Source organism: Dama dama, chromosome 12, assembly GCF_033118175.1.
Source record: "Dama dama isolate Ldn47 chromosome 12, ASM3311817v1, whole genome shotgun sequence".
Lineage (NCBI taxonomy): Eukaryota > Metazoa > Chordata > Mammalia > Artiodactyla > Cervidae > Dama > Dama dama.
Genome location: NC_083692.1, coordinates 31,561,287 through 31,575,039, shown reverse-complemented (window position 1 = coordinate 31,575,039; position 13,753 = coordinate 31,561,287). Strand labels below are relative to the sequence as shown.

The 13,753-nt window shown below is 40.7% G+C and overlaps 1 protein-coding gene and 1 non-coding gene across 3 annotated transcripts in view; both read left to right on the top strand.

Annotated features, from left to right (window-relative positions):
- The window catches only part of DAAM1 (dishevelled associated activator of morphogenesis 1), a 177,737-nt gene extending 168,644 nt beyond the window's left edge, over nucleotides 1-9,093 (top strand). For both annotated transcript variants that reach the window (XM_061156954.1, XM_061156953.1), the window contains 3 exons: nucleotides 2,105-2,236; nucleotides 4,727-4,897; nucleotides 6,369-9,093. In XM_061156954.1, coding sequence (XP_061012937.1) covers nucleotides 2,105-2,236; nucleotides 4,727-4,897; nucleotides 6,369-6,578 — 513 coding nt within the window. In that variant the 3' untranslated portion in view covers nucleotides 6,579-9,093. The remainder of the gene's footprint in view (nucleotides 1-2,104; nucleotides 2,237-4,726; nucleotides 4,898-6,368) is intronic.
- A 2,196-nt stretch (nucleotides 9,094-11,289) lies between these two features.
- LOC133067519 (U6 spliceosomal RNA) lies at nucleotides 11,290-11,393 on the top strand. The gene has a single exon (XR_009695308.1). It is a non-coding gene; the product is annotated as a U6 spliceosomal RNA (small nuclear RNA).
- The last annotated feature ends 2,360 nt before the right edge of the window (nucleotides 11,394-13,753 follow it).

Below are 13,753 nucleotides of genomic sequence, written 5' to 3'. Positions count from 1 at the left end.
TGAGCGTGCTGGAGGAAGAGGAGCCAGTGGCCTTAACCCTGATTTGAGGGCACAGCGCCTCGTGGGTACCACATGGGGGCTCTCACCAAGACGGAGACAGATTAGGGTGGAAGCCTCACTCCCAAGAGCAGACAGGGCTCTGGCCTGGCCCTTGGTGCAGGAGACTGGTTTACAGGCAGCTCAGGAAGGTGCCCCACAGATCAACTTATGGGTAACACCAAAAGGACCCTCCTCCTGCTTGTAAAAATGCCAGAGAAAGTAGTTGGCATCATTAAAGAAGCTCTAATACAAATTCAAGTCATGATGCTAATCTTTTCTGTTTTTGATAAATTAAGGAGCATGTGAGGTTTTTTTTTCCTTTTTTGGGGGAGGGAGAAGAAAGATCTGGGGGGTAGGTCACTGTTTAAAAAGTGCAGGAGATGAACTGAGTGCACTATTTTCCCCAGCCCCTGTGGCTGGGAGACTATGAAGGAGCATGGCGCATGGTCCTCGGCTTTCAGAGGACACACAGGGTAAGGGTTTGGGACAAAGCTTGTTTTATAGCCTTCACTCTGCTGCATTTCCTCCCAGTGGAAAGCTTTCTTGAGACTACCATGGCAGCTATGACAGCCCTAAAGTCTGATAATGGATGCTCTGACCCCTGCATCCGAGCTAGTTCAGAACAAGGCATAAAAGAGAGGTCCCGAGGAAGTTGTGTGTTTGATGGATTTATTAAAGGTCATTTTGCTGAAATCTCTCTAGCCCCTGGGTCATGTAGACTGTAACACACTCTTCATAGGAAAGGACCTACAGCAGCTTCCTCCTGCCCCTGGCAGCTTAAGTGTTAAGAGGGAGGAAATATTGGGGGGCAGACTTGAACCTGTCCAAATATTCATGTGTCCCAACTGTGCTTTGCACAAATCAGTCGTACTGTTGGAAAGGTATCAATGGTGGACTTCTCATGAAATTATGCATTCATGAAACACTTTAAAATTGCTTTCACATCTCTGTACCTCACACATATACTCCCTTTCCAGCCCAAGTACTAGAATTGTGGTAATTTCTTTTAATCAGAGCAAGTTCCATAAAAGTTTCCACTTTTATTTCACTTGATTCCCCTGGTAATATGTATATTGCCCTCCTTTCGTGAGTGAAGAAACTAAGACCCAGGCTACTTGCCATGGATAAAAATCAAGTCAGTGGTTGAGCTGAATCGACCCCTAGCCTGTGACCTCTACTCTCCTGCTTATTAGACTCTCTGCCATAGCAGGTATGGAAGAAAATAGAGATCCAGAGTAAGTCAATAGATATACAGAAAAGTTGTTACTGAGACCCTAGAGTTAGAGATTGAGTTCAAATTTTGGCTGTATCACTTATGGACTTCTTGACTTTGAGCAAAGAATCCCTCTGAACCTCAATTTATGTGTCAGTACAGTTGGCATAATAATTGCACACTCATAGAGGTTTTGTGGGATGAAATAGGAAAATGCATCTGGCAATGGTTAAAGTTATTATTGAAATGAAATTTGAATAATCTGTGTTCATCACATGGTAATGGAGAGGATGGCTAATTAACACAACACTAATACCTCTACCTGCCTGTTCACAAAACCCAAATGGTATGGATGAGAAGAAAAATGGCATTATGGTGCCAAATGCTACAGCTGAAATTCTACTGACCTAGATATTAAAGCTTAGGAAATAAGTAGACTTTGCAGATACAGAAAAAAAGGGAAAAAACCAAGATACCAGTTCTGAGCACAGAATATCTAACAAATTTTCTTGCTTTTAGTCACCCTTTTAATCCAACTTGCTGTCCATTATTTAACTTATATTAATTTTATCCAAATGTTAATCTGCTTACATTCTAAAGCCAGTATACAAAAACCACACCAATAAAGTACTCAGATGACCAGTTAAATTGCATTTTGCAAATGTCTTTGCACACATGGGCATGACTCTGGCAGGGTGGGCAGAAGCAGAGCAGGACATGAACTATCATAAGATGTTTCTACAGTAGTTTTGATGTGTTTGCCATTCTAACATATTAAATTTGAGGCATAAGGAAAATGCATGCATCTGCATCTGAAGCCTGCATTGACACCATCCATCCCCTGTGTTTAAGGAGCTGGAATATCAGAAGTCTCAGCCCTCACAGCCCGGAGATAAGTTTGTGTCTGTTGTCAGTCAATTCATCACTGTAGCCAGCTTCAGCTTCTCTGACGTTGAAGATCTTCTAGCAGAAGCTAAAGACCTGGTAAGTTTTCCCTTGCACTCTGAGTATTGCTTGACAGGGCTGGTAACTTTCAGGTATTACAATTACTCTTTCATTTCTAGGACTGTGATCAATTGAAACACAGACTTCCTAACTGGCCTATGTTTCTTTAGGTTAGTAAGACCTTGGAGTATCTGAATGGTGTTAAACCAGTGACTACTGTGACAGCTGCTTCTTGGTTATTATTGGGCCAAGGCCTTGTGCTTCAGAAACGTGTAACATGCTCTCCTTACAAGAGCAGATAAGAGACTTAGGAGAACAGGGTGTTCCCTCTTTAAGTCTCTACTTCTAGAGATTTAAACTTACTAAATGATAGGCACTTTAATTCACAGCCTCGTCACAAAAGGTATAAATAGGACTTTTAAAATGAATTTTGCTATTACAAAATCTTGTTTTCCTGTAAAGGAGAAGTTTTCATTGACAAATACCCAACACCTTAAAATCCCGCTACCCCATCTCACAGTGTCTCTCTGGTTATTTCCTTTTCCAGAATTCACACACATTCATATTCACGTGCCCATTTCTCTCATCCTCTTCTTGTTAATAAATGACAGCAAGCAGCTACCCACCCACCCTATTGAGTTCGTCCATAGTGCCCATTTTTCAGCTATGACAACCCTCTTTGCTTGAACTTGACTCTTGCCCTTGAAACTTGAGTAATGAATCTCATTTTCCTGTGGTCCCCTGTTCAGTTGTAGATGTGGATGATTTTGTATGTAAGTGTACACACACATGGTTAAAGTTCAGAAGCAGACTGTGTTAAGATACACTGGCTCATTTCAGCATGAGACCCCACCTCCTGATACCCCTGACGGAAACCAGTGAACTGGTGTTAGCAGCCTCCACTGTGATGGCCCCCGCCCCAAACCAGACAGTACAGTACCTACTTCATCAAGGGCTCAGACATTTTCCTAAGAATCCAGTGAATAGTTAATTTTTTATTTACACACACCCTACTTTTTTTTTAAATGTTAGTGTGGGAACTTTAGTCTGGGACTAGTTTTCTTCAGATTTCCAAGACCAAAATATACATGACTTCATCATCACTAGAATTCCTAGATAAAAAGATCATTCAGGATGGCTTGAAGTGCATGAACTTGAATGCTTTCGAAGCGCAACTGTAGGCTATCTACTGCTGTTTTGTTCATACCAGAACTTTTAGAAATTAGCTTATAAAAATCATGGAGCAAGCTAAAGCACTGTGTGTGGTGTGTGAAGAATGTTGTATTTTTCTCTAAAGAGCTTAGTTTCTAATACAGTAGCTCCAAATAAGTAAAAGATCAAGGATGCCTCAGTGAAAAGTGGTTAAAGAATATTATTATAAATTTAAACATATGAAATATATGTATAATTGAGAACTGTCTTAAGAATAAATGTTGAAAATATTTCCTTTACGTAGATAATATTGCCAAAACATCAGAGAAACTTAATATATTAAAGGCAAGCAATGCAAGAAAAATAAAGCAATTAGACCATGAAGTATTTATGTAGTCCTCCCCAACCTAAGAGTTTCTAACTATGAAGAAAATGAAAGAGCTGGAAATTTTTAAGTAGTTGATAAGGCATAAGGAGTGAGAATTCATTTGACCTTGAAGCTAGAAACACCATCCTTTGTAGCTTAGGCCTAATAGCATCAGATCCTTACAGAAGGAGGTACAGTTCTTAAAAACAACTTGACTGGCATTGAACAGTATTTGGATGGCCAAAATAACGCTAAGACACTTGAAAGCATACTATCTCAAATTATGAAGATAAGTGCCAAAAAAGAGCTAAAAATGGAAATGTTAAAACAAAGACTGGCTGAGCTGTTTCATTACTGTATATATTTTTTCATTTAATTTTTTAAAATTACACCTTAATATTTTGCATTTTAGCTGTTTCTAAAAGATTTGCCTTGAAGGGGGCACTAAAACAAAGGTTTTGGAATAAAATTGTATTCTCAGTCATGAATTTGGGGTTGCCTTAATGATTCCGTAGTCGGAGATTGTTTTCTAATTGAGGCCCAGGAAATAGAGTAATACCAGCATTAAATATTTATGATTAGGAAAAACAGCTGATTTTGATATTAACCATATGGCACCAATAAATGATATTAAACTACTTCAAAGAAAAGTTAATGGGCTAAGTTTCCTTACCCCTGCTGAGTTTTCTATTAGTTTTATACCCTGAGCACTTTGTCCTCTGGTATTCTGCTTTCTTGTTTTTCACAACTGTTTAGTTAATAAGAAGTCATAGGATGTAATCATAGATGTTAAGCTGAAATGAGGTGAACAAGAATAAATGGTTTCCCAAAATGGTGGAGTATTAAATTTTTTCCTTTAGAAATGATTAGATATGTTTAGCAGCCAAAGGTAAATCCAGCGAGTTATATTTGACTCAACTGGAGCTTCAGCCCCTCAAGAGAGATCGATATTTATGTGATCATGGTGTTCTCTTGAAACACTGAACTTCTTAAAACCTTCTTTTTCCCAGTTTACTAAAGCAGTGAAACACTTTGGGGAAGAGGCTGGAAAAATACAACCGGATGAGTTCTTTGGCATTTTTGATCAGTTTCTTCAGGCTGTGTCAGAAGCCAAACAAGAGAATGAAAACATGAGAAAGAAGAAGGAGGAGGAGGAGCGCCGAGCTCGCATGGAGGCTCAGGTAAGAGGGCAGGTGATGGGCCAGTCCCACCTCCTGGAAGTTCTCCTGCTACATCTCCTTGGTTTTTAGGAAGCACTCCAATGTGCTGGCAAGGAGGAGGGCATCAAGCCCTCTCTAGAATGCTACTACAGTTTAGTCAGTAGAAAGTTCCTCTTCAGCAATGTGACAGTCTATACCCAAAGCCTAAAAAACTATATTCACATCCTTTGATCTGGAGTTCCACTTCTTAGAAGTCTGTCTCAAGAAATAATTCTACATTTCCACAAAGAGAACAGCACTCTTTATCATAAAGCCCTAACCTGGGACAACCTAAATGTTTACCAACTGGGCACTGGTTCTAAATGATGTTCAGTTCAGTACGGTTCAGTCACTCAGTCATGTCTGACTTTTTGTGACCCCCATGGACTGCAGCACGCCAGGCTTCCCTTTCCATCACCAACTCCCGGAGCTTACTCAAACTTGTGTCCGTTGAGTCAATGATGCCATCCAACCATCTCATCCTCTGTTGTTCCCTTCTCCTGCCTTCAATCTTTCCCAACATCAGGGTCTTTTCAAATGAATCAGTTCTTCACATCAAGTGGCCAAAGTATTGGAGTTTCAGCTTCAGCATCAGTCCTTCCAATGAATATTCAGGACTGATCTCCTTTAGGATGGACTGGCTGGATCTCCTTGCAGTCCAAGGGACTCTCACGAATCTGATCCAACACCACAGTTCAAAAGCATCAATTCTTTGGCGCTCAGCTTTCTTTATAGTCCAACTCTCACATCCATACATGACTACTGGAAAAACCAAAGCTTTGACTAAACAGACCTTTGTTGGCAAAGTAATCTAAATGATGTAACAGCTACATAATGGACTATTTATGCAGTCCTCAAAAGTCATGTCTGTCTTATGTGAGAAAGCTTACAGAATGGTTTCCATATGAAATATTTTTGTGTAAAGTAAGTGTTGATAGTGGTGAGATATACTCCCAAAAGGTTCATAATCGTTATTTCTTGGTAGAATTAAGGATTATTTTCCCCTTTTTATCTGAATATATACATTTTATATAATATATGCATATTATTTGGATCTTAATACTTGTAACTCTTGCATAGTGGGTTCCAGGCATCCACGATAGAGAGAGGCTAATAAGCCTGTGATGTCAGGAATGTGGCCTGATGAGCATTTGCTTTCATCTGTCTATATCATCAAAGAAACCAATATTTTTAATTAGAATATCATGAGGTTTGCCCAGATTCTAGACGGTGGGAGTCTAATTACAAAGTGGTGGTCCTTGTTTTCATTGCTCCTCGTTTCTACAGCGAGCCCCCTCACATAGCAGTCACCCACTTGTGGCAGCCAAGGGATTGGCAGCTGGTGACAAGCATGGCATGACGGAAGCACTGCCATATCCGGTGTTCGTCTCCACTGAATACAACATACAATATTGTCTTGACACTTCTCTAAACGGTTGCTTTCCATTTGCAGCTCAAAGAACAACGTGAAAGGGAACGGAAAATGAGGAAAGCAAAAGAGAACAGTGAAGAAGGCGGAGAGTTTGATGACCTGGTTTCCGCTTTACGCTCAGGAGAAGTGTTTGACAAAGACCTTTCCAAACTGAAACGGAATCGCAAGCGCATCACCAACCAGATAACAGACAGCAGCCGGGAGAGACCGGTCACAAAACTTAACTTCTAATTTCCCTTGAATACTTTTTTAGAAAGCTCATTAGCAGCCCTTTGAAGTGACTAGAACTTTTCATTACACTGCCTTGCAATCCAAACAGTGGCAATTTCTCCTTTCATCTGTGAGTGAATGTGTGAACATGTGTGTATGTAAATGTGTGTGTGTGTATATATTAAGAAATGTATATAGAAGTCTGAGTGTTGTCTGGAGACCTATATGTTTGGTTAAAAAAGAAAAAAAATCTATGTCTATGTATGTGCTCAGAACCCCTTTGTGTATGCATTCATATTGAGTGTGGCTCATCTTCTTCCCCTGAACACCATGACTGTTCAGAAGCACAATACTGTCTCCTGAAAGAGATATGGAGACATTCCCTAGAATAAAAAGAAAAACAAAAAATAAATATAGCTTGAGAAATATTTTATGGTTTCCAAGCTTGATATACTTTGAAATTATTTTCATTGGTGAAACTGGTGTTGAAAAAATATAGATTTCAAATGGTTTTTGATAGTTGACAAGTACGATGCTGGTGCATTGCATCAGTAATTGACAGGACCAGCTTAGAATTTCTGACGTTGGTGTGGGGATGCAGTCTGTAAATGTTTATGGAGAACATCTTGCACACAATTTGAATTTTGTAGAATGTCAATCAGAGTTCTTTTATATGTATAAAACCTGGACATCAGTTTCCCTCCCTAATTTCATCGAGTTCTCTGCCAAGCACTCATGATGATTTCTTTACATTGCTTTTGGAAAGAACACTATTTATCTAAATGCAATCCATGCTCTTGTTAAAGAACAAAATTACCATAATGTGCTTGTTTTCCTAACAGTATAGAACTATAAACTTTCAAATTTCCCACCCAAGACCTAAAAGAAAGAATTCTCTGAAAGGATAAAAATGATGTTTAAAAAAATTTTATGGGGTGCCTTTTTTTTTTTTTTTTTGGTATTTTTTGTTCTGTAGGACAAGCTGCATCTTCTGTAAATATGTTTCTGAACTAAAGAACACTTAGTAAATGCACAAAATGTCACCACCACCAACAGAGATGCCAAGATCTATTTATCTCTAAGTATGTTTGAAGTGGTTTGCTGTTTATATGTTGTCATTTTAAATTGTGTGTCAGTAACACTACCTGTAAAATTTCAGTCCAAAAGATAAAGCTCTCAGGGAGAAATGAATAAAAACAATGAACATTAGAAAATAAAATATAGATGCTTACCATTAACCTACCAACTCTTAATATCCTTAAATTATATGATATATACAGAGGACTGTTACTTTTTTTTTTTTTTGCTTTGCTTTATTTATTTGTCGTAGGGGAGGGGGGCTAAGGTTCTCTATTTTCTTTCCATCAGTCCTGTTGTGGTTGGGTTTCCTGTGGAGAGTAGTTTGTCCTATTGCACTAGAACATTATTTACGCACTAAATTGAGTTTCAGTCAATGAACGAATATTTATTGAAACACCTACTATGTGCCAGGCATTGTAGGGCTACAGTGGTTAGCAAGACAGAGCCCCTGCCCCCAGGGAGCTTATGCTGTAACGGGGACAGTTAAGGGGCAAACAGAATACCAATGTGTGTGCTGTATAGGAATCGTGCTATTTAAAAATAATTTGTATAAACTATAATGCTTAGTGCAGAGGGCAAGGTCTCTGCACTACGTGAAAGCTGTGAAATAGTGCTCTAAGAGTTGGCAAGAGCCGTGGTTTTACGTCCTTCCCCCTCTTTGCAAACTTAGCGACTTTCTACACATTACAGAGAAGTAAATGACTAGCAAATAAAACAGACAAATATATAGCAGACGTTGCGCTCCCCCAGCTCCTAGATATCAAAGTCTGCAAGTATACTGTGTCGAAGATGCAGACAGAGACTTCGCTCAAAAAAGCTTGGAGGTGAGGAGAGGTGGGGTATGCTAGTGGGGTTGGTCTATTCCTTAACTAAAGTGCCTCTATATATATTCTTTTCTATTTAGAGCAGGAGAAATTTGATCTGGCTTGACTTTGGGACTGTCTTTTGAAAATGGCTTTGTTTTACAGTTTAAGGAATGGGCAAGTGGAGGGAGTCACATAAAGGAGCAATTTTGTGTAGCATGTTCCTCTCGCCCTTTGTAATCATCCTCGTTTTGATACGGCCATCCTGGTAGGCTTCCTTTGCCATTTCTGTTTTTCGTTTCTTTCCCCGAAAGCTGTGTGCAGGTCATTCCATGTGCCATTGTTGGAAAAAAGAAAAAAAAAAACACCTACTTTTAGATTGGTGCTGGTGTAAGTAGCCACTTTTTCTCTCTTGGGTGTGTATTTTAAAAGTTTTTGTTTGTTTTTTTAAATTAATGCCAAAAAGACAAAGCATTATAATTTGTAAACTTAATTATATGTCTTGTATCTTATTAGTTTAGTAGTTGGAACCACTTAGTCTTTAGGTGCAAGACTGTTGTTACAGTACCAAGAAAAAAATGTTGTATGTGTTATGAGACTGTACATTTTTTTAAATAGCAATATGCAATAAAGAAATGAATTCATTACGTGTACGTATATGCTTTCTTTGAGTTATTAAAACAGCAAACTTCTTTGCACTTTCCACCATTAAATTTAAATATTGCAAGTCGTTGGTTAATTAGAAATAATATAAACTTATTCACATTGGACCTCGAAAAGCATAGTTTTCTGTTGTGGCAGCATTCAACACATCCACAGACCACCAGATACTACCTCTTTCTGAAATTAACCTTTTTGTGTAACTCTGTATGAGTTAAATAGTTTCATAGTGAAAGTGAAGCTGCTCAGTCGTGTCCGACTCTGCGACCCCATGGACTGTAGCCCACCATGCTCCTCTGTCCATGGGATTTTCCAGGCAAGAGTACTGGAATGGGTTGCCACTTCCTTCTCCATAGAATCTTCCCCTCCCAGGGATCGAACCTGGGTCTCCTGCATTGCAGGCAGATGCTTTACCATCTGAACTACTGGTAAAATTATTCAACTGGAGGTATACAAAAGAATCTCTGATCTCTAGAATCAATCTTTTTCATTTTGAAGCATTTCCTTTAAAAAAAATTAATTTATGATATTGGTCAATATGGGAAGTGTCACCTGTACAGAAGGAGGAATGTGCATTATATCCTCTGAAAATTGGGACTCTCTCTTGGCCCTGTGTCACTTTGGCTTCCTGGCCATCCTCTACCCAGTGTAAATCAAGCTGAAAACAAATTATCCTAGTAGTGGTTGCTTGAGAATTCAAACACTTCTGATCTTGGGAATGGACTCTTGATATTCTTATAATTTATCTTTTTATTTAGCTCCTGGATACTGCATAATATCCAAAAGTTTTTTGTTCTTTTGCACTGGCATTCAGATGGGAGAGATCCTTCTCCATGGTAGGGAAATTTTATATTCCTCCCTACAAATGGAATATACAATTTCTTCTTTACACATTTGAGTGTGGAGCTACATTCAGAACCACCTAGACCCTCAGCTTCCCTGGGGTATTGATAGAAACAGGGGAAAACCTGAAACTTTGAGATCATTATGTCTACTTGTATGTCTTCAGTTTCCCCCAGAAAATCATCACTAGGGAAAATGTGCTTCTGTCAGGGGATGAAGCTATTCAAACCCTCCAGAATTCTGCCCTTTCTCTATGACTTAACATGGATAATCTTTAATAAACTAGTTTGAACACAATTATTTAATAGATTAAGTTCTGAAAAGGAATTTTCTGTGACTTTTTAAAAAAATAACAAACACCACCTGTTTCCTATCACATGGAAAACGTAAGTTAAGTCCTCCCAAGGTTTAACAGCTACTTGATACCATTTGGTTCCATAAGCACTAGCTTCAGGAACCATTGGACTATGTATGGAGAGACCGAAAGGGTTCTTGCATCAGGGTCACTCATGAACCGTTATGCTGAGTTCGGTGCTCATTTTCTCCATGACGTCTACATATGTTGGTTTATGTCTGTATCCCTGTGCCCTGTTACTGGGAACTCTACTGAAGTCTAAAAGCCTTTTGAGTTCATAATTAAGAAATGGCTTAACATCTATAAATTCTGCATCTTGGAGAAAGCTTGGAACCCCTGGAGGAAGGAAATGTATAAGGAGTTTCATGTTTTCCATAGCAAAGACCAGTCAATTACTTTTTATTTGTCTTGTAGGGAAAACATCAGATCTAACCTTTGGCCTCTTCCCTGACATGCTTTTGTCCACTGCAATCAGCTGTGTGTTTCCATGGTATCAAACAAACAGCATGAACACGAGATTGTACACTGACAATGGAGATCATTATTTTAATCAAACCTTGCTATGTTTTTGCTTTTTATGGGAAAGAGAAAATTTTCCCATGCTATTTAAATAAAGCATGTGTTCTTTCTGCTTCTCTGCCTGTGGTTTCTTTCATTGGGAGGAAGAAGAAAGGCAACAGTTCTGTATTGATCTTACCATCTCCCACTTAATTTACACCCTTTATGGTCATGTGTGGACATTCCTGTGGCAAAGGAAGCTGCAATCCCCGCATCAATGGTGAGCATCTCTTAGCATCCTTACCCCCATCCTCCCATCTCACTTCCAATGTAAAAATACTTTCCTAAGTCAAGTGAGATTGAGAGGCCACCCTGACTCAGGGATAGGAGGAGTGCCAAGAGAGGAGGTGATTGTGATGCCAGTCAATGACTCAGGAAGACAGGGTAGCAGGGAAAAGGAGGTGTCTACCAGATGCTTAAAGAGAAAAGTCCTGCTCCCTTCAGCAGTGCATATACTAAAATAGGAATGATAAAGAGAAGATTATCATGGACCTGTGCAAGGATGATACACAAATTTGTGGAGCGTTTCATATTTTTGGAATCTAATAAAATGGTAGAGATGATCTTACTTGCAAAGCAGAAGTACAGACACAGATGTAGAGAACAAATATGGATACCAAGCGGGAAAAGGGGAGGGTGGTGGGATGAACTGAGAGATTTGAGATTGACATATATTCATTGCTATGTATAAAATAGGTAACTAATGAGAACCTACTGTCTAACACAGGGAACTCTACTCAGCGCCCTGTGGTGACCGGAATAGGGAGGACGGCCAAGAGGGAGGGGATTGATGTATCTGTATGGCTGACTCATTTTGCTGTAGAGCAGAAACTAACAATATTGTACAGCAGCTATAGTCCAATAAAAATTAACTTTAAAGAGAAAAGCTCGTGTACGCCTGGCCAGACACTTCCCTACCAAACCCACCGAGGCTGCCCTCCCCTCGCACACACCCACTCGCTAAGACTCTCTTTGTTAACTTAGGGTGCCCTCTGACTTCCCCAGCTTATTCACATCTGGGCATATTTCAAAAAAAAAAAAAAACACCCTTTGAGACTTCAGCCCCAGCCTCTAAAAGCTCAGGATTAACTCTAAGACCAATAGGACCTTGCTGTCCATGTCTCAGCTCTTTACTTTATCTGGGGGGCGGCACTGGAGGAGGGGAGGCAGAAACAAAGGCAGGGTTGGTCACTAGTGAGCTAGTTACACTCAAGCAGTTCAGATGATAAACTTTTAGGATTTCCAGACTGAGAGTTTCTACGGGTTGACTGTCACTAGAAGGCACACAGAAAAAGCCTGCCTTTCCCCCCACTCCCTCCTGCTCTCTTCCTTCCCTCAAACCAGTTTCATTAGTTACTCCACCATCATAAAGACCTCATTATTTGGAATTGTCTTAAAAGCCTTTGGCAGAAAAACAGTCTTCTCCTATCGCCTTGAATGTGAGATATTTGACCCTGAAATGCACCAGCTGTTTAGTGACCTGACATTTTTATGGCTGGTGAGTTCACACCAAGAGCTTGGCCTTCCGAGTCGGCTAGCGGCACTGCTGGGACAGGTCAGGCTGGCCCCGTTTCAGACGGCGTGCTTCAGCGCTGGGGTGCTGCTGAAGGATTAGCGCAAAGGGGAAGGAGTCTGTGCCACGCAATCTGGAGAAATGACACTTCCAGGGCAACTGGCATAGACTTTCCCTCACGAGCATGTGGTGCAGGTGACCCTGGCCACTCCTGGAACTATCCCCATTAAAATCAAAGCATTAAAATCCTCCCCCCAGATGACTGTTCCCAAGCTTCATTGTCCTGATTTCTATGTGACGCACTGGAACCTGATCATTCTTGAGTTGTCTGTTTCTGGTGTGCATGAACTGGGGCCCTCGCAGACTTCCATAGTACCTTCACTTCCCTGTTTTGGGAGCTGGGCAGAGCAGTTCTACAACTTTCCATCAAAGGATGTCATGGTTCTGCCTCAGAGGTCTCTAGGTGCCAGGGAGTCACTGCAGCCTGCTGACTAACTAGCATTAAATACACTGTCCTGATGGCATTGTTCAACAGTCACACAATTGCTTAGAGCAGATTACGTTTCAGCAGCCAAGAAGCTCATTCCAGAGTGTCCTTTTGTTTTCCAGGCAGCCGCGGTAATGCAGATCCTCAGAGCCCCGTGGGAGCTGCACTGCAACCACATGCGTTGATTTAGTCATAAAATCAGTGCATGCCGCTGACACGGCTCTCCCTGTACAGGATTGTGACCTGGGCAGAGTGAAGTTGGAAGCGGAGGAAGGAACAAATCTAACTCACTGGATGGGCCCCCTGCTCTTGTCACGGGGGTGGCCACAGCTGGATGGCGCTGTTTGAGCAGACGCTGCATTTTAGATCCAACCAAAACACTTCCCAATGAGGAGGCTTCAAAACTGTCTCAGACGCATCCACTGACAAGAACCTTTTAGCTCACAAATTATGAAGGAGACACGGCAGTGGGCCTCACACATTTGAAGAGGGAGAAGATTTATTTTCCATTTCCCTAGAAGGCAGAGCTGCAACCAATGGGTGAAAATCACCCGCACACTAATTTCACTTCTCCTAACCTGTAGTGCGTGTGTGCTAAGTCACTTCAGTCATGTACAACTCTTTGCGACCCCGTGGACTGTAGCCCGCCAGGCTCCTCTGTCCATGGGGATTCTCCAGGCAAAATACTGGAGTGAGTTGCCATACTCTCCTCCAGGGGATCTTCCCAACCCAGGGATTGAACCCAGGACTCCTGTATTGCAGGCAGATTCCCCACCATCTGAGCCACCAGAGAAGCCCAAAAATATACATGTGCACCAAAACAAATATACCCATAAGATGTTTTAGAAATGACAACTCACACCAATACCTCAAATTCTACTCTATCCCCACAGGGTC